The 25,713-nt window shown below is 46.7% G+C and overlaps 1 protein-coding gene across 2 annotated transcripts in view; it reads right to left on the bottom strand.

Annotated features, from left to right (window-relative positions):
* Positions 1 to 1,814: 1,814 nt before the first annotated feature.
* The window catches only part of TGM6 (transglutaminase 6), a 36,789-nt gene continuing 12,890 nt past the window's right edge, over positions 1,815 to 25,713 (bottom strand). The window contains exons 3-13 of one of the 2 annotated variants that reach the window (XM_003941042.2): positions 25,054 to 25,296; positions 24,197 to 24,315; positions 22,788 to 22,916; positions 21,122 to 21,299; positions 20,438 to 20,576; positions 17,752 to 17,855; positions 17,430 to 17,672; positions 10,831 to 11,172; positions 3,988 to 4,142; positions 3,562 to 3,695; positions 1,815 to 2,095 (exon numbers count right to left, since the gene is read on the bottom strand). In XM_003941042.2, the coding sequence (XP_003941091.1) occupies positions 1,942 to 2,095; positions 3,562 to 3,695; positions 3,988 to 4,142; positions 10,831 to 11,172; positions 17,430 to 17,672; positions 17,752 to 17,855; positions 20,438 to 20,576; positions 21,122 to 21,299; positions 22,788 to 22,916; positions 24,197 to 24,315; positions 25,054 to 25,296 (1,940 nt within the window). In that variant the 3' untranslated portion in view covers positions 1,815 to 1,941. The remainder of the gene's footprint in view (positions 2,096 to 3,561; positions 3,696 to 3,987; positions 4,143 to 10,830; positions 11,173 to 17,429; positions 17,673 to 17,751; positions 17,856 to 20,437; positions 20,577 to 21,121; positions 21,300 to 22,787; positions 22,917 to 24,196; positions 24,316 to 25,053; positions 25,297 to 25,713) is intronic. The other variant, XM_003941043.2, reaches the window with a different exon arrangement.

Genomic DNA, 25,713 nt, shown 5'->3' on the forward strand with positions numbered 1-25,713 from the left:
TCATCATCAGTGACACCACTGATGTCTGTTTTTGCTTTAATTTTAGCAGAATTTATGTTGCTCTTATAGGGACTCTTTTTAAATTGACGTCTTATCATTCTCAGGCGCTAAACTAGATCCTGCTCAGACATGCTATAACAAGGTAGTTTGAGTTTATTTTGGTGCAATAAACTTTTAAAATCCATGCATAGATTTTTCATAATACATATTTTCCAGGAACTTTTTGAAGACCCCTTATGCTTAGTCTGACAGGCCATTCTAGCTCCAGAGCTGCCTAGAGTCAAGACCTGGGCCTGCATGGTAGGTTGATTCTTCCCTCTTCCCACTCTGCTTCCCTCACTTCCTTCCATAGGTGTTGATCACCAGGTCACTCCTCAATCAATATCCTGCACTCTAAACTCCATCTCAGAATCTTAAGGAAGACAGGCGGTTGGCACTTGCTGGAATGATGTGTTTGAAGCCACCACAAGGGGGAGACCCATCTTGGCTGACACATAGACCTTCCCTGCTGGAAGAAGCGTCCTTATCCTAGGAGTAGTATTTTGTCTTCTGTTGTGTTTACTTCCCAATGCCCCTTTCCCGCTGCATAACCCCGTGGAAATGGGTTTGTGCCCAATTTCCCCTTTTATACGAGATCGGCATCAAAATCCTGGGGTTGAAAAGGCAGTCTGACAGTTGAGGCAGCCCACAGGCCTTACTCATTAAATGCATCCATTCATCTGCTTCTCCAAATCTCATCCCCATGTGTTGAACCGTCAGAGAAATGCCTTCACCGAGGGATGGCCAGGATCATCCATCAAACACTGTCCCTGTGTTTACCTGACCTCGTTTTTTTGCAAAGACTCACTACACATTGTTCTCGCTTAAATTCATATTCAAGAGCCGTCTCATTGCAGATAAGCCTGTTTTATTGTTTTTGTTCAGATTACCTAAATTTTGTGATTAATTATAATTCCTTTGGCTGACTAGAAGATTTCAGAGTTGAATTCCATGTCTAGTGCAGTTATCTTCAGGGCCTGGTGGTATCTACTCTGGTCCTTGTCCCAGATGTCTGTGTCCCTCTTCGACTCAAAGTCCCTGATTTGCATAGTGTAAACTGCTGGGGATATTTTGCAAAGTCAGCACTGTTTTAAAGAAAAAAGTCCACACTGGGGTAGCTGAGTTGGTTTGTGAGCTCCTTAATGACCATAACTAAGATCAGATACGGGGCTGCAAATTTTAGGGGAATGCAATCCAGTTTGGGCCCCTCCTTTGCCTTCTTAGGTTGTCCCAGTCATCAGTCGCCCCTTAGATCCTCGGCCTGTGTCTTCATCGAGGGAAAATCTCTCTTTGCTTAAAACGTAATGCTTTTTAGGATCAGGACGTAGGAAGTGTAAATGGCACACACGTGGGCCTCAACTCCGCCTGTAGCTCACCGTGTGGCCTCAGCAAGTTTCCTTTTTCTCTGTAATGGCAGTGTTGAGGGACGGTTAGGTTCCAGCTCTGATACTTTTGGGTTCTCCGTCAGGACTATGAGGAGGATCCTTGGCTCTTGATGTGGCCAGGATATTTGAGAAGCAAGGAGAGCCCAAGGGCCAGCCAGGCTGTTGGTGAGCTGAAAGGGTGGAAGATGGCAGAGCTGAATGGGCCAGGGTTACTGTGATGCTCGGGTCTGTCAGCCTCCCAGCTCTGGGGATGATGAGATGAAGGTTGGAGCGGCTCCTTAGGTTCTTACATCATCTATGCTTGTCCAAAAGTTTAAGGATTACTGAGTGCAACACCTCATTTTAGAGAAGAGTAAACTGAGGCCCAGAATGAGAAGGAATTTGCCTAAGTTTACAAAGTAGCACATAGGTTGAAGCAGGACTAAGTGAGGGCCCCTGGCTCCCGTGTGGAAGAGACAAAGAATGGGCAGGAGGAGGACAAGGGCCGAAACCTCCCCTCTCAGTCCATCATGATTCATCACTTGGCAGTGGCCACGTTGATAATCACAAAGCCCTTGATGTCTGGGAAGTGAGGGCTTACAAGGTCCACCTGCAGCTGCCTTGGGCCACTCTTGGAGGGGGTGATGTCAAACTGGACTGAAGTTCTTTCCTGGGGCTCCAGGGTGGGCACGCTGAAGGAAAAGGAGGGGAGAAAGGCAGACCATCAGTCCTCTTGCCATTCTGAGTCTGGCCTGCCAGTCCATGGCTCCCCAGACTCCTGAGGATCAAGTTCACCTTGTGGCTTGACAATCGAGCCTTATCAACCTGTTTCCAGGTCAGGTACAGTAGCTCACTCCTGTAATTCCAACATGTTAGGAGGCTGAGGCGGGTGAATCACCTGAGGTCAGGAGTTCAAGACCAGCCTGGCCAACATGGTGAAACCCCATTCCTACTAAAATACAAAAATTAGCCAGGCGTGGTGGTGCACACCTGTAATCCCAGCTATTCGGGAGGCTGAGGCAGGAGAATTGCTTGAACCTGGGAGAAGGAGGTTGCAGTGAACCGAGATCATGCCACTGCACTGCAGCCTGGGCAACAGAGTAAGAGGCTGTCTCAAAAAAAAAAAAGAAAAAAAAAACCCCAAAACAAACAAAACCACCAATAACATGTTCCTGATTTAACTTTCTCTTCTACTACCCACACTCTTCCCATCCAGCCAGGCTGGTTTTCTCTCTGGGCCCTAAACTTTCCTCCTCTAGGCTTTCAACTCCTCTGTTCCTCCCACCTAGGGTGACTTCCTTATTCCAATTCACCCAAGGCCCAGATCAAGTTCTCTTCTTCCGGGAGACCTTCCCTGGTGATACCAGCCATTGAAACCTCTGCCTGGCAGACGGTCCTTCCTCCTTGATACCTGAAAATCTGAGTTCATTGTTTAAGGCTCAGCTCAAACATCAGCTCCACTGGGACTTCTTCCTGGCCCCATCCCACCCTCACTTAAGGGCTGCTTTTGCTCCCCCAGATCTTGGACAAGGTCCTTTCCACAAATCACTGTCCTCATGTGAAGGGCCATCTGTATCTGAGAGCCTTTCTCCAGGCAAAACTCCTCCTGTCCATCTTAGTGTTTCTGACAGTTACACGTGGCCCAGAGCACAGGTCAGTATAATCAAGGACCATATGAGTAGCAAGTGAATGAATGGAAGAATGAAGGAGTGAATGAATGATTGACAATGAATAAGTAAATAAAGGAATCCATGAACGAATGGGAACATGTGTGAATGAATGAGTGAAGGATACAGGTATGAATAAATGAATGAAAAACGAGCAAATGAGTGAATAAATGAGTAAGCAAATTCAAGAATGAATGAATCAATGAGAGATCAAATGAATGAAAGTGAGTGAATAAATGGATAAATAAATGAAAATATGAATGAATGATATGAGTGAATGACTGAGTGAATGAGTTGTATGACTGAGTAAATGAATGATGAAATGAATGAAGAAATACATAAGTGAATGAAGGCTGATGTATATAGGCTGTGGGCTGGTTCCTGGGAGGTCCAGAATCTCTCTTGCACCGCCCATCGTTGGTAACTTCTCTCTGGCTCATCCATAAGGAAGACAGCCCCATTCCCTGCCAACCCCCCAGGCTGGCACTTACTCGATGCTGAGCTGTCCCTGGAGAAGGCCGCTGCCCTCCACCATCAGCACACAGTCCTTTACTCTCTCTAAGATCGGGTTGACTACTGTCACTTCCACTGTAACTTCCACTCCCACCACGGCTGGGCCCAGAACCTGAAGGGACACACCCATGAGTCATCCCGCCTGCCCCTCCTCCCTCCAGGAAACCAATGGTCCTGTCTGAGTTAGAGGATGGACCGTTAGTCCTGTCCACCCCCACCTCCATATACCCCATTACCGAGTGCCACCATTGCACTCATCCCCTTATGTCCAATCCACTCCTTCCACCCTTTAGAGCTAAAGCTGGAGTTAAAGGCACAAAACCCCCAGCTTCTGACACCCTCTCCCAGCTTTGGAGATGGGGGGTGCTGCTAAGAACAGCATGGTAGAAGCAGACTGAGGTCACCTTGATGGTGATGAAGTCCTCTAGAGTAATGTCCTTCTCTACCAGAAGCTTCTCTCCTTTGGTGACAAGGCACATGGCAGCCAACAGGATCTTCTTGTCCTCTGTTAGGTCTTCTTTATACTTAGAGTAAGATATTGCAATTGGGATTCTCTTCTCTGGAAGGGAAAGCAGAGGTGGGAGTTAGGGCTTGATGTCATTCTTCAATGGCACTGGGAAGAAGGAAGAGAATGCCCAACTAATAGCTCCTTGCAAGAAATAAATAAGTGAAGAAATAAAGAAACCATTTGGAGACAGGCTTTATTCTCCTCAGTTCTCAGATGAAGAAACCTAAGGCTCAGAGAGGGCATTTTCTTGTCCAAACTCATATAGGAAGTAAACCAAGAAATTAAGATGAGGTGGGATTCAGATTTAGGCCAGGGAGCTACCACGATACCAGATTATTTCTCCACAAGCCCCTGGAGATGTTTCCAAACTTTCCCTAATTATTCAAGATGGAAGTCTCTCAACCCATCAGCCATTCATTCCATACGTCACTGTTTATTGAGCACCTACTATGTGCTAGGTGCAGAGAAGAGGAAGACTAAAGACCTGGCTCAATCTTCCAATCCTGTGAGGCCAATTTCCCTCCATGAAAGCTCAGTCCTGGTCAACCCCACCAACTGTGAGAAGTCTTCACAGATACTTCCACCCAGTGCTCTCATACTCTCTGAACTGCTGTGGTCCTGGCCATCTCTGTCTCCCTCACAAACGCCCCGCCTATGTGCTCTTTTCTTGTAAGCATGGATTACCACAAACCTCAGTCATATTTGTTTTTTTCTACTATGTATTCTTTATTTTAGGTTCAATGTGCTCTTTCTGGTTTGCTCCCAGGCCCTCTTGTTCCCTGTTGTTCTACTGCCACTGCTTTCTTTATTTTGTTCTCTTCCTGGCTCTGAAGGCATCTGAGTTTTTAACTAAAGGAAAAAGTCCTTAAAAGGCTCAACTTGGCTCATGTGCTCTGCTACCCCAGGGCATTGCACATCATAGATTCTCCGGAATGCCAGTAGGTTGATTTATGTGTTCAAGTATTTTGTTGTGTTCAAGTTGATTTTGTTTTATGGGCTCCCTTCATTCAGTAGGTCAATACTGTAAGAACCTTTACTACAATAAAAGTAATAAATAATAATTATAGGCTGGGCATGGTGGCTCATATCTGTAATCCCAACACTTTGGGAGGCTGAGGTGGATGGATCATCTGAGGTCAGGAGTTCAAGAGCAACCTGACCAACATGGTGAAACCCTGTCTCTACTTAAAAAACAAACAAACAAACAAAAAACAAAAACCAGCTGGGTGTGGTGGTATGCACCTGTAATATCAGCTACTCAGGAGGCTGAGGCAGGATAATTGCTTGAACCCAGGAGGCAGAGGTTGTAGTGAGCCGAGATTGCACCACTGCACTCCAGTTTGGGTGACAGAGTGAGACTCTGTCTCAAAATAATAATAATGATAACAACAACAATAATAATGATAAAAGCTAATGTTTACTAAGGAATTAAAGTGTGCTGCACTTGAAATTGCTTTCAAGGATTGACTCATTTAATCCTTACAACAATTCCATGAGCAGGTATTATTATTTATATTTATTTTTGAGATGGAGTCTTGCTCTGTTGCCCAGGCTGGAGTGCAATGGTGCAATCTTGGCTTACTGCAACCTCCACCTCCTAGGTTCAAGAGATTCTCCTGCCTCAGCCTCCTGAGTACCTGGGAATACAGGCATGTGCCACCACACCCAGCTAAGTTTTGTATTTTTAGTAGAGATGGGGTTTCACCATGTTGGTCAGGCTGGTCTCGAACTCCTGACCTCGTGATCTGTCTGCCTCGGCCTCTCAAAGTGCTGGGATTACAGGTGTGAGCCACTGTATCTGGGCTCAGGTATTATTATTTTTATCCCCAACTTTTGATAATAATATAAAAAACACTGATAATAAACACCATAAATTGAATATTCATTAGGTAGTAGGGACAATGCCCAATGCTTTATATACATTACATTATTATCATTTCACAAAGCCATAGCTGCAATAGATAGTGATTCTTCTAATGGATCTGGGCAGAGTCAATTGAAAACTTTCTGGAAAAGATTTGTCATTCTAGGCACCATGAGTTTATTTGTGATTCATGGGAGGAGGTAAATATATCATCATTAATAGGAGTTGGAAAGAAGTTGATTCCAACTCTTATGGATGACTTAGAGGGATTCAAGATTTCAGTGGAGGAAGTCACTGTAGATGTGGTGGTAACAGCAAGAGAATTAGAGAGGAGCCTAAAGATGTGACTGAATTGCTGCATCTGATGGGAAAACTTGAGCAGATGAAGAGTTGCTTCTTACGTATGAGCAAAGAAAGTGTTTTTTAAAGATGGAATCTACTCTCTGTGAAGATGCTGTAAACATTGCTGAAACGGCAACAAAAGATTTTTGAGTATTACATAAACTTAGTTGATAAATCAGTGGCAGAGTTTGAGAGGACTGACTCCAAGTTTGAAAGAAGTTCTACTATGAGTAAAATGCTGTCAAACACCATCGCGTACTACAGAGAAATCCTTCGTGAAAGGAAGAGTCACTCAATGTGGCAAACTTCCTTGTTGTTATATTTTAAGAAATCGCCACAACCACCCCAACCTTCAGCAACCGCTATCCTGATCAGTCAGCCGCCATCAACACTGAGGCAAGACCTTTCACCAGCAAAAAGATTAGGACTCAGTGAAAGTTCAGATTGTTAACATTTTTTTTTTTTTTTTTTTGAAAGAGAGGTTCACCCTTTGTTGCCAAGGCTGGAGTGCAGTGGCAGGATTTCAGTCCGCTGCAGCCTTGACCTCCTGAGCTCAGGTGATCCTTCCATCTCACTTCTGAGTAGCTGAGACAACAGGTGAATACCACTATGCCTGCTTAATTTCTTTTTTTTTTTTGGTAAAGACGGCGTTTCACCATGTTGTCCAGGCTGGTCTTGAGCTCTTGAGCTCAAGTGATCCTTCTGCCTCAGCTTCACAAAGTGCTGGGATTACAGGGATGCACCACCTGTGCCTGGCCCTGATTGTTAGCGGTTTTTTTTTTAGCAACAAGTATTTTGAAATTAAGGTTGATACTTATTTTTTAAAGAAATAATGCTATTGCACATTCATAGACTACAGTATGATGTAAACATAACTTTTATATGCACTGGGAGAGCAAAACATTTGTGACTTGCTTTATTGCAGTATTCCCATTATTGTGATTCTCATGCCTCAGCCTCTTAAGTAGCTGGTATTGCAGGCACCCATTACCATGACCAGCTAATTTTTGCATTTTTAGGAGAGATGGGGCTTCACCATATTGGCCAGACTGGTCTTGAACTCCTGATCTCAACTGATCCACCCGCCTCGGCTTCCCAAAGTGTTAGGATTACAGGCATGAGCCACCACACACGGCCGGTAATAATTTTTTTTTTTTTTAATATAACACCAAAGGCATTATCCATGAAAGAAAAAAATTGATGTTAGACTTTATTAAAACTAAAAACTCTGCTCTTCAAAAAACACTGTGAACAGACTGAGAAGAGAGGACACAGACTGGGAGAAAATACTTGCAAAAAGTATCCGATAAAAGACTGTTATCCAAAATACACAAAGACCTTTTAAAAACCAGCAACAAGAAAATGAAGAACCCCATTCAAACGTGGGCAAAAGATTTGGACACCTCACCAAAGAAGAGATACAGGTGTCAAATAACTATACAAAAAGATGCTCAACTTCCTATGTCATTAGTGAATAGTAAATTCAGATATACTATTACACGCCCATTACAGTAGGTGAATGGATAAACTGCGTACATCTATATGAGGGAATACTATTTTGCAGTAAGAAGAAATGACCTATCAAGACACATAAACATGAGGGATCCTTAAATATATATTGCTAAGTGAAAGAAGCCAGTCTGAAGAAGCTTAATTATACTGTATGATGTCAACTAGATGATATTATGGAACAGACAAAAGTATAGAGACAGTAAAAAGATCAGTGGTTACTGGGGTTCAGGCAAGGGAGGGAGGAATGAAGAGGTGGAGCACAGAGATATTGGGGTGTGAAACTATTCTGTATGATCGTGTGATGTTAGATACATGTCATTATACATTTGTCAGAAGCCATAGAATGCACAACACAGTGTAAACCCTGATGTAAACCATGCATTTTAGTTAATAATACTGTGTCAACATTGGCTCATTAATTTTAACAAATGTACCACACTAAAGCAAGATGTTAGTAACAGAACAGGAGAGGTGGTGGGCGGGGATATGGGAACTCTGTACTTTCCACTCAAAGTTTTCTGCAAACCTAAAACTACTTAAAAACCTATTAATTTAAAAAGTTATACGTATATTAATAAATTATGTTTTAATAGCCTATAATTTGGCCAAAGAATTTTTGTGATGTATTCTAACAGGAGTCCAAAATCCTGCAGAAAAAAAATGAAGATTGTTTTTTTGAATGAAAATGTTTACTTGCTTGCCTGACACTCCGAAGATAAATTAAACAGAAGTTTAGTGTCATTTTTAATAGCAATAAGCTGATAACTACCCAAAAGAAAAGATAAGTCACCACATATTTATTTAAAGATCTATTAAATTCTATTTATTTAAACAACTATTAAAATGATGTTTGTGAGGAGCTTATAAAAATATTTAAAATACAATGGAATACAGAAGGAGCAGGGCACTAATGACTATTTGCAATATTTAACTAGAACTGTTTTTCAAAAAGCACACAGGCATTAAACATTTGGAAGTAAAATACATTAACAGTTTGTAGGTGGGTGGTACAATCATAGGTGACTTTTCTCTTTTGCGTTCCAAATCTTTATGAATATGTATTACTTTTAATATGAAAAAAATTGCTAAAAGCCAGAGGGAAGTGTATGTTAATTAAAATTTTATGATGAAGTGTTATTTTGTGATTTAGACTTTGTGAAAAATAAATGTCAAAAAAAGCTTAAAAAGTGTGACACCTCCTTCATACGTTTTCACACCCTGTGAAAATTCTCAAGCTTCACTTACCAGAAACTGGCCCAGAGCAACAACTTCTTTGTTTAATTAAATCCTTAGAGTTCAGAAAATATGTGAAAGGAGAGTGAGGCAAAGGAGAGATAGAGATACAGCGATAGAGAGACCGAGAGGCAGAGAGAGAGGAGAGAGAGAGAGAGAGAGAGAGAGAGAGAGAGAGAGAGACGGACAAAACAGCCAAAGGGACAGAGACAGAGACAGAGGGAAGGAGTGACAGAGGGAGAGGGAGATACAGGCAAAATGACAGACAAACTAGGAAAAAAGTTCAGGAATAAATCAAAGAAGATACATTTAATAAATCATCCGTGAAGTGCTATGTGGCCAGGTGCGGTGGCTCACGCCTGTAATCTCAGCACTTTTTGAGGCCAAGGTGGGTGGATCACCTGAGGTCAGGAGATTGAGACCAGCCTGGCCAACATGACGAAACCCTGTCTCTACTGAAAATACAAAAATTAGCTGGGCGTGGTGGCATACACCTGTAGTCCCACCTACTCGGGAGGCTGAGGCAGGAGAATCACTTGAATCCGGGAGGTGGAGGTTGCAGTGAGCAAAGATTATGCCACTGCACTCCAGCCTGGGTGACAGAGTGAGAATCCATCTCAATAAAATACATACATACATACATACATACATACATACATAATCCATGAAGTGCTGTGTGTTCAAGAATCACAAAAACACCCTTGATACATTTTTTTTTTTTTTTTTTTTTTTTTGAGACGGAGTTTCGCTCTTCTTACCCAGGCTGGAGTGCAATGGCGCCATCTCGGCTCACCGCAACCTCCGCCTCCTGGGTTCAGGCAATTCTCCTGCCTCAGCCTCCTGAGTAGCTGGGATTACAGGCACGTGCCACCATGCCCAGCTAATTTTTTGTATCTTTAGTAGAGACGGGGTTTCACCATGTTGACCAGGATGGTCTCGATCTCTTGACCTCGTGATCCACCCGCCTCGGCCTCCCAAAGTGCTGGGATTACAGGCTTGAGCCACCGCGCCCGACGATACATTTTTTAAGAAGCAATTGCAGTAAGGTCAGTTAGAAAATACAAAAACTGCTGGGTGCCATGGCTCACACCTGCCATTCCAGCACTTTGGGAGACTGAGGTGGGCGGATCACTTGAGACGAGCCTGGGCAACATCTCGAAACCCCTTCTCTACTAAAAATACAAAAATTGCTAGGTCCGGTGGTGCACGCCTATAGTCCCAGTTACTCAGGAGGCTGCAAGAGAATTCCTTGAACCCGGGATGTGGAGGTTGCAGTGAGCTAAGCTCACACCACTTCATTCCAGCCTGGGTGACAGAGCATGACTCCATCTCAAAAACTGAAAACAAACCCAAACAAAGAAAACCACCTCTTACTGGTCCAGCTGTCTTCCAGAGAATGCCTGGAGCCAAATGGGCTCCAGAATTGTTTTTTGATTTTAGAAAAGTAATGCATGGCATATTCCATATATGCTGAAATTCCCCCAGCATGTATTTATTTGGTGGGTAAATATTCATTCTAATTAAAAAAAAAAAACCTATAAATCACATCTTCATCAGATTGCCACCAGATGCATGAGGACTTGTATTCCTATTGTTTTGCCCCACCAAGTCTCACTTTTCTTATCTATAAAATGGGGACAAGAAGGCAAGACACTGAGTACAATGCTCAGGAATGTCCCCTTCCTTCCTGGGGATGAACGCAGATCCTGGGAAATCCCCCTGACCTCCACAACCCTCCTGAAAAAGGAGGTGGCTTGGCCTGATACCACCAAGCCAGGGTGCACTTACCTTCTTTTGGCCCCAGCCTCACGGTGTGGGATTCGTGCAGGATCTCTGCCACCGGCTTGCGGGTATAGAGGATGGTGGCACCGCTCAGGTTGACTCTCACCCGCTGGGCCCGGGAGGTGAGGTTGGCCAAGCACAGGGCCAGTCTTAGGTCGTGGCCCAGCAGGGGAGGCTCTAGCACCTTGAACTTGCCAGTGATGCTGGGCTTGGTGGCAGGCTCCAGGAGGTCGTCATGCCAGAGACAGCGGCCCCCAGCCCTGCGGATCTGGGTTATCCTTCCAGAGGCTTCCACGCTGAGCAGCCTCTTCACTGCCTTGCTATACACCTGCCTCTCTTTCCGGGACCCTGCAGGGCATCACACAGCGTCAGTGGCAGGCACCCCCTTGCTCCTTTAATTTACCATGGCTTGTGGAAGTCAAACTGGCAGCTCAAGAGCCATATGCACACCACAGCCACATGCCTTGTGTGTGATTGTGTAAATAAAATTTTAAAAACTCAGCTGTAATTTTGACAGAAATTTTGTTGAGTCTGTAGATCAATTTTGAAAGTATTGCAATTTTAACAATATAAACCCTTTCGATCCATGAAAATGGGATGACTTTTCATTTATTCAGATCTTGAATTTCTTTCAACAATGTTTTGTAGTTATAGTGCATGAGTCTTGCACTTCTTTTGTTAAATTTTAAATAAGTTGCCAACAACTTCAGGTCAGGAAATTTCACATAAAAAGGCACATTTCCAGCTTCTCTGACAGCTGGGTCAAAAGCCTCATATAATAATGATAGCTAGCACTTTTGCAGATTTGCTATGTATCAGGCACTATAGCACTTGGTGCTTTTTTACCCCCTAGGAGGTACCGCAGAGGTCTTAGTATCACCCACATTTAACAGATCAGGAAGCCGAGACACGGAGAAGTAAAGTAACTCCTCAATCACACACACTATGTGGTAAGTGAGGGAGCTGGGACTTGAACCAGGCAATAATGCTCCAACTTTCACTTATGCTCCCTTACCACTCCCTACGTGGCAATAACGGCCTTGAGGCAGGAGGCAGGACTTGACTCCGGAGTTGGGGCTCAAACTCAGGACCAGATGAAAGACGAATGGAAACAGGAAGGAGGCAAAAGCACTTCTCTAGGAGACAAGCCCACCAGCGTCGTGGCAACACACAGAAGTTACCTCCCCTTTTCAAGGCAGTCACCTTGAAGTTACTAAGCTTTTCCTAAAAATTTCTGCATACGTTTCCCCTTAATTTGCATGTAATTATAACTGAGTACAAATATGATTATGAAACTGTAGGGCATAACAATTTCATTCTTTTGTATGTGGATATAAAGTGGTCCTAACACCATTTGTTGAAAAGACTATTCTTATTCTTTCTCCATTGAGAAACTGTCAGAGTGTGTTGTCTTCCATGTTGCCCAGCTAGTCTTGAATTCCTGGCCTCAAATGATCCTCCTGACTTGGCCTCCTAAAGTGCTGGGATTACAGACATGATCCACCCTGCCTGGCTATAGTAAGTTTTAAATTTGGGAAGTATGAGCCCTCCACATTCTTTTTCAAGACTGTTTTGGCTATTTGGGATACCCTTGCATTTCCAAATGAATTTTATGATCAACTTGCTAATTTTAGGGAAAAAACTCAGCTGTAATTTTGACAGAAATTTTGTTGAGTCTGTAGATCAATTTCGAAAGTATTGCAATTTTAACAATATAAACTCTTTCAATCCATGAAAACGGGATGCCTTCTCATTTATTCAGATCTTTAATTTCTTTCAATGTTTTGTAGTTATAGTGCATGAGTCTTGCACTTCTTTTGTTAAATTTATTCCTAAGTATTTTATTCTTTTTAATGCTACTATAAATGGATTTCTTTTCTTCATTTCACTTTTGGATTATTCATTGCTAGTGTCTAGCAATGAATGATTAATTTTCATATATTGATCTTGTGTTCTGCAAACTTGCTGAACTTGTTTATCATTTCTAATAACTTTTTAATGCATTCCTTGGGATTATATATATATAAGATTATGTTGTGTGCGAATAGAGATAGTTTTATTTCTTTCCAATTTGGAAATTTCTCTATTTTCATTTCTTCTTTCCCTCCCTCGCTCTCTCTATACCTCCATTCTTTTCTTTTCTTTTTATTTTAAAAAATTGCGATAAAATACACATAACATAAAATTTACCATTGGAATCATTTTAAAGTGCACACTTCAGTGTCATTAAGTACATTCATGTTGTTGTGTAACCATCACTACCATCAATCCAGAACTCTTTTCATCTTGCAAAACTGAAACTCTGTACCTATTAAATAATAATGCCCATTTTCCCCAAACCTTAGCCCCTAGCAACCATCATTCTACTTTCTGTCTCTATGAGTTTGACTACTCAAGGTACTTCATAGATATAAGCAGCATCACAGAATATTTGTTCTTTTTATGTCTGGCTTATTTCTCTTAGCATAATGTCCTCAAGTATTATCTGTATTCCAGCATTTATTAGTTTTTTTTTTCCTTATTTTTAAGGCTAAATAACAGCCCATTTTATGTATATACCATTTCGTTTATTCATTCATTCAGTGATGGACATTTGGGTTGCTTTCACCTTTTGGCCAGTCTAGTAGGGAGACAATAAAGATTCAAGCAAATATCAAGTTGTGATATGTGCTTAGAAGGAAACCAATAGAGTGCTAAGACCCCTGGTCAGCCAAAGTTTGGGGTGAAGCCAGCAGGTCCTTCCCAGGCAAAGAAAGCATCTTGTGCCAAGTCCTTTTGGTATAAAAGAGCTGCTGATGACCTTTCCCTCTTGCTGCTACCCAGACAAGCACTGCCCTCCCTGCTGCTGTTCCCTGATCATTCTGCACCTCGGCAGCCTGACTTCATCACATTGCATTGAGGTTGTCTGCTTTCCTGTGCTTCCTGTCCACCCTGCCACCTGGTACTTTGGGGTAGCCACCAAATGCAAGAAGGGAGGGAGAGAGAAAGGCACAGTAGAAAGGCAGAGAGCAGAATGGTTGGAGATAGACAGAGAATGTGGAAGAAGAGTGTCCTGGGCTGGTCATAGGGTCTCTGCATCAACCTCTCAGCGGCTGTGGCCCCAGAGCCACTGCACTCACTGTTTCCTGCCTGCTTGGCCAGCCAGGCCCTGGGCAGCAGGTGCTTGGCCTTCCCACACAAGCTGTAGTGGATTGAACACCGTCCCCCTTAACAATATACTCAAGTCCTAACCCCTTTGTGGTCAGCGTTAAACAATAGACAATATTATAATTAAATAGTGGTGGTGCAGTGCAGAGTGAGAAGCATGGGCTGTGGGTTCTGCAGGAGAGTTCTCCCTTACTAGCTATGTTCCCCGGGTGGGTCAACTTGCCTCTCTGTGCCTCTGCCTTCTCCTCTGTAAAATAAACATTGTACCGGTGTCTCACTTAAAAGCTCATTGTAAGAGCTTTGTAAACATTTGTTAAATAAAATAACCACATAACATGTGAAAATGGCCAGCCCACATCAGGCACTCAATAGGAGTGATTGCCATCACTGTCATCATGTAATAGGATGTTAATTTCTCCTGTGGCCATGGTTAAACCTTGGGACAAAAGACCCACAGACCTCATGTTCTTTTTTTTTTTTGAGACAGTGTCTCACTGTGTTGCCCTGGCTGGAGTGGAGTGCAGTGGCACGATCTTGTCTCACTGCAACCTCTGCTCCCCAGGATCAAGCGATCCTCCCACTAGAGCCTCCTAAGTAGCTGGGACTACAGGCACATGCTACCACACCTGGCTAATTCTTTTGCCTTTTTTGTAGAGATGGGGTTTTGCCATGATGCCCAGGCTAGACCACATTCTAAGTTCCAGAAGCTCCCAGCAGAAGGGACCCAACTATCAATCTGCAGGTCTTATCAGAGAGATACCAGCTCAGGAGAGGTCTTACTACGTACTTCTCTCATCCACAGCCCACCCCTAAGACAGTAAGAAGATGACTAAAGTGTAAGATGTCTTTGACAGTCAAGAAAATGCCATGTTCCCAGAGATAGGAGCTAAGGTATGAGTTGGGGGTATATGCAGGTGTTTAAAAGAATCAGTGTTCAGTTGGGGGTGTTTTCGGCAAGAAAGGGCTGGCTGGTCAAGACTGGGTGTGCCTACAGAAAGGGAAGTTGGTATTCCCCTCCCTGTGGGAGGCCTCCTCATCTCATCTTACTTACTAAGCCGTGTACTACCTGAGCAGGGTGAAGAGAACTGGAGGGAGACAGCCAGTGAAGACTGCTCCTCCTACCCACAAGTGTCAGGTTGCAGTTCCCAGCCTTAGAGTGTGAGACAGTGGAGGTGAGGGTCGGGGGGCCACAGCCTTGTAAAACGTCTGCAGAACTTGGGGATAACAATCACCACGCATCAGAAAGAAGCTGTGTTGAAAGGGGCCACATAGCACAAGAAATCAGCGGTGTCTGGAGGAACAGCACAGGAATCAGTGTGAATGGCAGCAGGTTGTGATGGAGTCACCATCTGTCCTCAGCAAGCGCAGATAGGAAACTAGGGCAGCAGCACCCGCCCCCTGAGGCGACACTGAATCCTCACCCAGTTAAGACAAAGGCATCTGCTCTCTTCTCTCCTCTTCTTCCTCCCCCTTATCCCCTAACAGTGCTCTCAGCATTGGTTGCACACTAGAGACCACCTGGGAGCTTAAAAAAGTCCTGATGGGGCCGGGCGCGGTGGCTCAAGCCTGTAATCCCAGCACTTTGGGAGGCCGAGGCGGGTGGATCACAAGGTCGAGAGATCGAGACCAACCTGGTCAACGTGGTGAAACCCCGTCTCTACTAAAAATACAAAAAAATTAGCTGGGCATGGTGGCGCGTGCCTATAATCCCAGCTACTCAGGAGGCTGAGGCAGGAGAATTGCCTGAACCCAGGAGGCGGAGGTTGCGGTGAGCCGAGATCGCGCCATTGCACTCCAGCCTGGGTAACAAGAGCGAAACTCCGTCTCAAAAAAAAAAAACAAAACAAAACAAAAAAAAGTCCTGATGCCAGAATCACATCCCACAGAGACTATGATTCAATTAGTCAGGGGTGCAATCTGGCCTGCTGGGGTAGATTAAAAATGGCCATAATGCCTTGGAACCTCCTACCCCTTGAATCTCGACTGGGTTCATGAATCGCTTTGACCATTAGAATATGGCAGAAATGACGTGGTGCAAAGTCTGAGCCAGGCCTCCAGAAACCTCACAGCTTCATCTTTCACCTTCTGGGAATGTTGCTGCTATTCAGAAAAACAAGGGCTGGCTTACTGAGATATGAGAGACCAAGTGGGGAGACAGCCATCGCAGCAGTCCCATGTGACAAACACATGTGAGATCCCAGCCAACACCGCCTGGAGGGGGTGAATCAACCCAGCTGAGCACCCCCTAAATTGCTGACCCACAGAATTGACCAGATAAGTAATTGTTGTTTAAGACACATAACTGGCACAGCTCCTCGGGTAATTCAAATGTGCAACCAGGGGCTGGGTGCAGTGGCTCATACCTGTAATCCCAGCACTTTGGGAGACCGAGGTGGGCAGATCACCTGAGGTCAGGAGTTCAAGGCCAGCCTGGCCGACATGATGAAGCCCTGTTTCTACTAAAACAAAAATTAGCCGGGTGTGGTGGCGGACATCCGTAATCCTAGCTACTCGAGAGGAAGAGGCAGGAGAGTTACTTGAACCCAGGAGGCAGAGGTTGCAGTGAGCCCAGTGCATCATTGCACTCCAGCCTGGGCAGCGAGAGCAAGACTCCATTTCAAAAACCAAAACAAAAAAAAGTGCAACCAGAGCTGCAAACCATGATGCTAGAGAACAGAAAAGGGAAGTGAGGAGGTGTTCAGAGCAGACTGTGTCTCCTCTTTAGCAACCTTCCAGGGTCACTGCTCTAGCTTGTGCTCAGGGGATGGAAGGAGACAGGGTCTAATTCAAGATTGAGCTTGAAGTCATAATGACTTGGTAACATGGTTTTAGCAAGCAGAAATGGTTGAAAATCTGTTAATCAGATCACAACATTGCTAAGGAACCTGTTACCCAGTGGGAAAGGGAGACTTCAAAGTATATAGTTGGAAGCAGCTATAAGAAAAAATACAACTGTTTTGTTGTTGTGGCCTAACAAGTACAGGATCTTCAGTGAACCAGTGGCTGTAGCTGGTATCATGGCACAGGTCCTGGCGGATGCTAAACAGGAGGTGCTATTATTACCAGTCTGAACTGGGCCTGTGCCATGCATTTGTGCTAGGTGTTCCATAAATAATACCTGCTATGATCATCATTATTATTACTAGCAGTGATTATTACTACATGTGAATATGCCTAATGCGATGCCTGGTATATGGCAAGTATTCAAGGAATTGTAGCTGCTATTATTATATATGGGAAATCCTCCAAGGAAGAAGAGGTACTTAGCAAACAGAGGAAGTTATTAATACAGCCTAAATAAAGGCACTTGGCTCAGAGCACAGAGACAATGCCAATGGAAGCTGCTGTCAGCGTCATACATGTGGGGCGGGGCCTGACCCCAGGCCACCCGCAGCGGGCTCTCTGCAGCAGCTGGGCCATTCTGGGGAAGATAATAAAGGCTGCCATGTGGCCCTTACCTTCTGGATACTTGTAGAGGCCAGTGATGTCCACGCGGGAGTCGCTGCCTACTGCCTTGGTGCTGATGCATCTTCCGATCTTCTTCGTGTCCGAGTACACACGCTCCCGGCCCTCATCCTCATGCCACAGCCAGGTGATGTAGTCGGCGTTGACCTCCGCGAACACGAAGGGGCCATCGTGGGCCAGGTGTATATCGCCCTCACGGATGGCGGTGACTGAGGCCGGGCCGCACCGGAACACACCTGGGCAGGAGGGGTGGGTGTGAGCAGCATGGGTAAGGAAAAGCAGGGATCTGGAACTAACCCACCCAGTTGAGCGTACCTTCACTCTCCTCCTGAGGGGTGGCGTCCAGAACCTGCCAGCCATTGTAAGAGGGGCCAAGGTCCTGCCGGGCAAACCAGCTCTCATTCCAGACATGGAAATTCCTGCCACAGAGAAAGGATGGGTGAAGCGGCCTTGAGTGAGGGCATAGGAAGGGAAGATCCTACTGAGAGGCAGGCCCTGGGCCCCCTAATCTTCAGGAGAACTGCGGCTGCATCTCGTGAATCATTCATTCAACCACACTAATGAGCACACAGCATTCATAGATGTTTGTATATATGTGTATGTGTGTATATAGATGGGTGGGTATATTTATCAAGAACTTGTTATTCAAGGTACTGCAACTAAGACAGAAGATCCTCACTGTCATGCTGCTTACATTCTAAGAAAGGAGATGGGGAAAGCTAAGTCGGTAGATAAACAAACGCAAGCAGCAATAAATGCCATGAAGAAAAAGAGGGTCTGGAGCTAGAGAACAGCCCCTATAGACATACTCTAGGTAAATGACATTGAAGGTGAGCCTTAAATGAGAAAGAATAAGCTATAGGAAAAGTGAACGGAAAAATATTCCAGGCAGAAGGAACAGCATGTGCAAAGGTATTGAGATAAGAAAAAGCCCGGTGTGTCCAAGGAGGAGAAAGTATATAAGTGTCTCTGGGATGTGGCCAGTAGAGGGGTTAGGTATGGTTCCAATTGTGCAGAGCTCTGTAGGCCCTGGTAAGGAATTCCAGCCTTATTTTTAATTCCCTGTGTTCCAGCTGAGAATATGAGTAGGAAATGTGACATCACGTGCTCAGGGGCTTGCAGAAAGAAAGCAGCAGGGAGAAACCTGGCTCCCGGTTTGCCTGACTCGGCATCTTTACAGCCGGTCCCAGGACTCCTCTTTTTGCAGGTTGTTGGGGAAAGTCTCTTGATTAGCATTCGGGGATTAAAGGTGGGACCCTGACAACCTGGGTGGTGACAGAGTCCCCAACATCAAAATGAAGTCTCTGTGCTTTCTGCATGAAGAAAAGAGAAGAATCTGAGTATTTTGTGCTTCCAGGGTGAGGGAATGAAGAGAACCAAAAAAGAGGGAGGCAAAGGAGAGCAGGGAGATGGTCTGAGACGGAGGCGAGCTCAGGAAGGGCTATGGGCACGCACCTCTGGGGAGCAAGGATACAAGGCTCTCTATGTCTCTGCGTTGTGTTCTCTTCACCATCTCTCCTAATCTTTATTTTTATTTATTTATTTTTTTGAGACAGCCTTGCTCTGTCACTTAGGCTGGAGTGCAAAGGCACAGTCTTGGCTCACTGCAACCTCCACCACCCAGGTTCAGGAGATTCTCGTGTCTCAGCCTCCCCAGTTGCTGGGATTCTAAGCGTGTGCTACCACACCTGGCAATTTTAGTAAAGACAGGGTTTCATCATGTTGGCCAGGCTGGTCTTGAACTCCTGACCTCAAGTGACCTGCCAGCCTTGGCCTTCCAAGTAGCTGGGACCACAGGCGAGTGACACCACACCCGGCTAATTTTTGTATTTTTAGTAGAGACGGGGTTTCACCATGTTGGCCTGGATGGTCTCGATCTCTTGACCTCATGATCCGCCCGCCTTGGCCTCCCAAAGTGCTGGGATTACAGGCGTGAGCCACCGCACCCGGCCCGAATGTTCTTGTCTGCAGAGCATCTCTGACAGGAGATGTAGGAGACAGTGATAGTGTTGCCTCCAGGAGGAGGATGGGGAGGCTGGGGAACTGGGGAAGAGGAGACATTACTGCAACCCGTTTTGTACCTTTTGAATGTTAAGCCACATTAACGTATTTCCTATTACAGAAAATTAAATTAGATTTTTTTTTTTTTTTTGAGGCAGAGTCTCACTTTGTTGACCAGGCTGGAGTGCAGTGGTGTGATCCTGGCTCACAGCAATCTCCACCTCCGAAGTTCAAGCAATTCTCCTGCCTCAGCCTCCTGAGTAGCTAGGATTACAGGTGCCCACCACCACACCTGGCTAATTTTTGTATTTTTAGTAGGAACAGGGTTTCACTATGTTGACCAGGATGGAGTGCAATGGTGTGATTTCAGCTGACTGCAACCTCCGCCTCCTGGGTTCAAGCAATTCTCCTGCCTCAGCCTCCCAAATAGTTGGGATTACAGGCATGTGCCACCACACCTGGCTAATTTTTGTATTTTTAGTAGAGATGGGGTTTTGCCATGTTGGCCAGACTGGTCTCAAACTCCTGACATCAGGTGATTCGCCCACCTTGACCTTCCAAAGTGCTGGGATTACAGGTGTGAGCCACCACACCCAGCCTAGAATGAATTTTTTAAAGATTTATGGGATGAATTTTGTTTTAACTGAGGAAGGAGGCTGTTTCTCGCCTGAGACACACAGCATGGAGAACGTCAGCTGACACAGAAGCAGGTGTCTGATCCAGAGGTACCTATGCGGTTGGAGATCCTCCCCACCCCAGGAAGCCACAGATTCCCAGAGAGAGTAGAATCAGGCATTCAAGGCAATCGAATCTTGAGGCCCCTCCTGCCCTCTGAGTCTACATCTCCTGACCTCAGACCCTACATCTCAAAAGAGGGACCACCCTATCTGCAGGGTGCCTCTCACTCCCTTCAGAGTCAGCTTAGACTCAGGAGAGCAGATGCCTTGCTCCACCTGCTGGGCCGCAGGAGCCTGGGGCTTGGGCTGGGAGCGGGACCCACCACATGCTGTCTTCTGTCAGGTCCTCCAGGGTCCGCCCGAAGAAGTCCACGTATTTGTCCACACTCAGGTTCTGGTCTGTGTCGTGGGCTGAGTTGAAGTTGGACACGACCCGTGTGGCTATCCCCAAGCACCTGAGGACTGCAGAGCAGAGGCTGGGAGGCTAAGAGCAGGCAGGACCTCAGCCCCTGAGAGAGGGGCCTGGCTTCCACAGCAGGTGCCCTGGCTCATTTGCGGCCAAAACCCTTTGCTACCCTATCTTTGTCTATCTGTCTACTTTGGCATGTTGCCGGGCTGAGACTCCCATCTCCACTCTCAGAAATGCCACTATCTCCTGCACATCGTCTCAAGGACTTCGGGAGACGCTGCTGCCACCCCATGTCAGTAGACAGGCTCTGAGGCTGGCAAGACCTTGGAAGCCACTTAATAGAGTCCACTCATCTTCCTGAGGGGACTGGAGGCCAAGGGGGCCACAGGACTCGCCAGAGGCATTCAATGAATGAGACAGAGGTAGGACTCCTTTAAAATAAAAGATCCGATGTCATGGAGATACATTCTCTGGCTTCTCTCTTCATTAGCCAGATTTGATCTCCCTGTCAATGAAGATGGATTGCAGCATATGCAAATATATGTAAATATATTTAGATAGAGGAGGCTGGGGGAGGGGCCCTTCTCTCCCAGGGTACCTGTGCACATGACTCCAGCGAAGACCCAGCACTGGCCGTATTTGACTGGCTTGTGCCTGCCCTTGAACCACTTCTGCAGAATGGCCACGCTGCCGCGCCAGTGCAGTGGGCTGGTGCCGCCGCCATACCTGCCCTGCCACTGTCCTTGCACCACACCTCGGTCATTGTTGCTGTTCACCTGGGCAGAGGAGGGCACGGGTCCACCACCAGGCAGGGCTTCCCACTTCAGGAACCGCATCGTGGTGAAATCCTCTCCAACTTTGGACCACCAGTTCAACTGGGGTCACTCTTGTTTTTTAACTGTCTGAAAATTGGGGGCATCTGTTATCTTAAAATACCTATTTCTTGGTAGCACTTGTCATTTTCAATTATCTTCCATTTGGATACTGTGTCATAAAAATCATTACAACTTTACAGCATTTCCTACATTAAATGATCTGTTTTGGGGGACTGCTGGCGTAATAATTATAGGGACAGCTAACATTTATTAAATGCTTATAGTGTGCCAGACACTATGCCAAGAATTTTGTGCACACTCTATTAACTTGTTGAAGTTTACAATGTAGGTTCTATTATTCTCCTTTCTTTTCAGATGAGAAAACTGAGCTTCAGAAGTGTTCAGGGACCTGCCCAAATCACACAGCAAGATAGTCCAAGTGGTCATCTGTGAGTCTAGGACTTGGACTCAGGAGCCTGGAGTTCAGGACTTTCCCTGTCCTCAGGGCTGTGATGCTCTGCTCTTTGGGATTGTCACTCATGTTAATTCTCTGTGCTCCAACTGCTCTCTGAGGTCTTGGGGAACTGAGAGTATCAAATAGGAGAAATATAGCTTTGTGCAATTTTGGAATCTCAAATACCCACCCACTGACCTTAACACCTGCATATGGTAGAGCGAGGTGGTGGGTCCTCCAGACACCTTTTGGGAGGAAGCACCACAGCCTGAAGCCTGTGATAGCTTAAAAATGGTCTTGCCTCCCATGGAGAGGTTGGTTTATGCCCCCTCCTCTTGAGTCTGGGCTGGGCTCTGACTGCTTTGACCACTGATTATGATAATCTGATAATTTGAAGTGATGCTGTGCCAGTTTACAGGCCTAGGGCTTATAAGACTGGAAGCTGCCACTTCCTCTTTCTTGGAAGAATTGCTTGGGGCAGGGAGGTGCCTTGCTATGCATGAGACTGCCGCCATATTGTGAGGAAGCCCAAGGTGACCACATGGAAAGAGTGGAAAGAGTGATGACTGGTGGAGCTCAGCTGCTCCAGCCCCCCCAGTCCAGGGCCTGACATGAAGGTGGGGAAGCCATTCTGGACATTCCAGTTCCAGGAGACATGACATGGACCAGAACCTAGAATTGCCAACCATCAGAACCAAAGCCCCAGACAGAGGTTCTGTCAAACCACCCCAGACATATGCAGCCATTCAGACACCCCCAGGAGAAGAATCTTGGAGCAGAGACAAACCATTCTCACAGTGTCCTGCCCAAATTCCTAATCTCGAAAACGGTAAGCATAATAAAGGGTTGTTTTATACCACTGAGATTTGGGGTGGTGTGCTATGCAACAACAGCGAATTAAAACCAGGGGTGATGGGAAGAATCACAGGCTGTGGCCCCGGGGTTGGCTGGGGGATCCTTGAGGAAGTACATGCAGGGGTGGAGGGGCTTCTTACCATGGCACTGATGACCCTGGTGACATAGATGGGATCATGGCGGCAGGACACGTCGGTGGCTGGGTTGTCTTGGTGACCGGGGCTTCGATCCAGGATGGAGAGGCAGATGTTCAGGATGTCCTCCTCAAACTGCTCCCCAGAGACGCTGTGCTTAGAGTCACCCACATTCCAGGCCCACCCACAGCCCTCACCCAGTCAGTCACCCCATCTGTGCAGGGCAGTTTGCTTCCCCCTGCAACCACCAGGGACATCACAGAGCACCCTCTAGTCTCAGAAACCCTGCCTCAAAGAGTCACCTGGGGAATCCGAAGCTCAACCTTAATTGTGTATTTCCCCTGCTCAACAACCTCCCCTGGCTCCCGACTACCCACAGGAAAGTCTGGGTGAAAATCGGTGGCTCTTGAGCCACGTCTGCCTCACTGATATACTCCTTTGGTCTACATGATGTTTTCAGACACATCTGAATTACTTAACAACATTTAGAAGCTGGGGGATTTTCGCATACACGTTTAGGTTTCTGATGTCTGATAATTTGGAAGGTCTGGCAACAAAAAGTGGGTGCTGAGTAGTGGCTACCCCTTAGATGGACTCCAAACTCTTCACTATATCTTCCCTGCCCATCACTCAAATCCCTAATGCTTTAAACCCCTGGCCTGCAGGGCAGTGCGTGACTCCTCAGCCTGACAGTCAAGTCCAGTCTTCCATCTGGCTGGGCACCTGGAGCTGGGACAGACAGAACTCCGCCAGCAGTCTCCGGACTCCCTATTTCCCACCTCCGTGCATCTCTGCTGCTCATCCCCCTGGCTGGGCAGATCCAGCCTCACTGTGGAGACCCAGCCCCAATCTCACGCAAGCCTCCACAGCGGCCGAGGCAGAGATTCCTTTCACCCTCTTCTGGACTCCCTTTTGCTTCCATTCCTATCATTCTGACTTTTTCCTTCCTCTGTTGCATCTGGCATTAGAACTACTTATCTAAGCCAGTGGCTCTCAATGAGTGGTTCCAGGCCAGCAGCAGCATCACCTGGGAACTGGTTAGAAATGCACATTCTCAGACCTTGCCCGAGACCTACTGAGTCGGCAGCTCTGGGGGTGGGGTCCAGCACTCCATCCCTCCTGGGATTCTGATGTATGTTTGAGTTTGAAAACCAAAGATCAGAGTTACTTATTTTCCCACAACAATACTGACCTGTTCTGTGTCCAAACTGTGTCCAAAACACCTTCCCTTCCCCAGGACCCAGTGCAGCCCCTGGCCCACTGAATAACACAGGAATGAATGAACGAGGGGATTTTCTCTAAGCGTGAGCCCCCCTTGTCTCTCCTGGGAAGAGTGCGTAGACAGAGGGACTCCACTCCCAAGGACCTCCCCATGCCCCAGCCCGCATCCCTGTCTGGCGTGTGCCCCTGGAGACCTGCCCGTAGTTCCAGCCCTGGGCTCGGATGTGCTTCTCCACGCCTCGGAAGATGATGCCGCTGTCATTGAGCACGTACTCCTGTCTCTCCTCCTCTGAGGCCAGAAACACATCGTCCTCTGAAAAGCAGTCATCAGGCCCGGTGTGGGCTGGGGCTCTGGCCTTGCCCGCCTGGGGAAGGGGCTGCATCAGGGCTCAGCAGCAGGACAGTGCCCGGAGACTGACTGGGGCAGAAGAGGGCAAGAGGGGCTGGCGAGCTCCTGTGCTGCCTCCCTGCCGAAACCCATCCCTCCCAGCAAGTCTTTCTCCAAGCAGGGACCAATCCCAACACAGCCCAAGCCTGAGGAATTTTAGGGGTCCTGACACTTTTGGGTGGTCCTCCTTGATGTTAATAGTAACCCCATGTTTCTTAAATATTAATAAGAATACTGATCCTGGCCACCCCTTACTAAGGTCTTACGATGTAGCTCCTATGTTACAAGTGTTAGCTCTGTGGGTTTTCACCACAGTCCTAACAGGTAGGCACTGTGATTTTTCTCATATTACAGATGAGGAAATTGGTAGAGGGAGCAGCTTCACAGAGCTGGGACTAAACCAAGGCAGTCTGGTTCCCAAGTCCTGGCTCTTACCCACCCCTGGGCCACTCCTGCCCACTGGCTCCTTCAGCTCAGGCTTTGAAGCACCTGCTTGCAGGTTTCTCTGACCCTTGCCTACCTCTGCCTCCGCCAAGTTCTTGTCCAGCTCTTGGCATTCAGCTTCCTGTCCTTTAACCCACCTCCCAGGCCCCCTCCAAGGGCAGGCCCACCTCTAAGCGTGACTTTTGGAAAAATCTCCACCTTGGACTTAGCCACTCCTACCTTCGCACCATGGGTTGAAAAGCAGCACAAACTCCCCCAGCCTCCGGTTGCTGTGTTTGCGGTGAGAGGAAAGCCTGATGCTCAGCAGGTAGCGGCCAATGACAGCGTTGGGAGGGCTGGTGAGACTGACGGTCACAGTGTTCTCCATCGGAGCCTCCTTTGCTGCTGTCCAGCCCTCGCCCCCATCCAACTCCGATGTCTGGAACACAGCTTTGGTGTGGAGGGCCTCAGAAGCTCGGGGTCCTGGAGGAGAGAGGAGGGACTCAGGAGACCCTGCCCCTGGGAAACCCAGCTTTAGAGAAGCGAAGAAAGCTGCGGGCCTGAAAGCCTGACCTTTACCCCCGGAACCAGGACGCTTTGGGAGAGGGACTTGCCCAAGAGCAAGAAGACCAGCAGCAGAGTGGGGGCCCACCTCGGCTGTCCCGACACGCCAGCCACTTCCAGGCCAAGGAGAAAGTGACAGCATCCTTTGAAGCCAAGTCGGCCTATGGTGGGCCAGGAAAGGAAAGAAAAGGCTTCAAAGTGCTTGATGGTTTTTCATACCTCCAGAGCGCTGGGTGTCTGGTACACAGAGGATTCCAGAGAGGTCATCCCATCCATCCCACTGTCTGCTGGCAGCACCTCCCAACCACTCCCAGGAAGGTGCCACCAGAAGTCTCC

The sequence above is a fragment of the Saimiri boliviensis genome, chromosome 9 (assembly GCF_048565385.1).
Source record: "Saimiri boliviensis isolate mSaiBol1 chromosome 9, mSaiBol1.pri, whole genome shotgun sequence".
NCBI classification, from domain to species: domain Eukaryota; kingdom Metazoa; phylum Chordata; class Mammalia; order Primates; family Cebidae; genus Saimiri; species Saimiri boliviensis.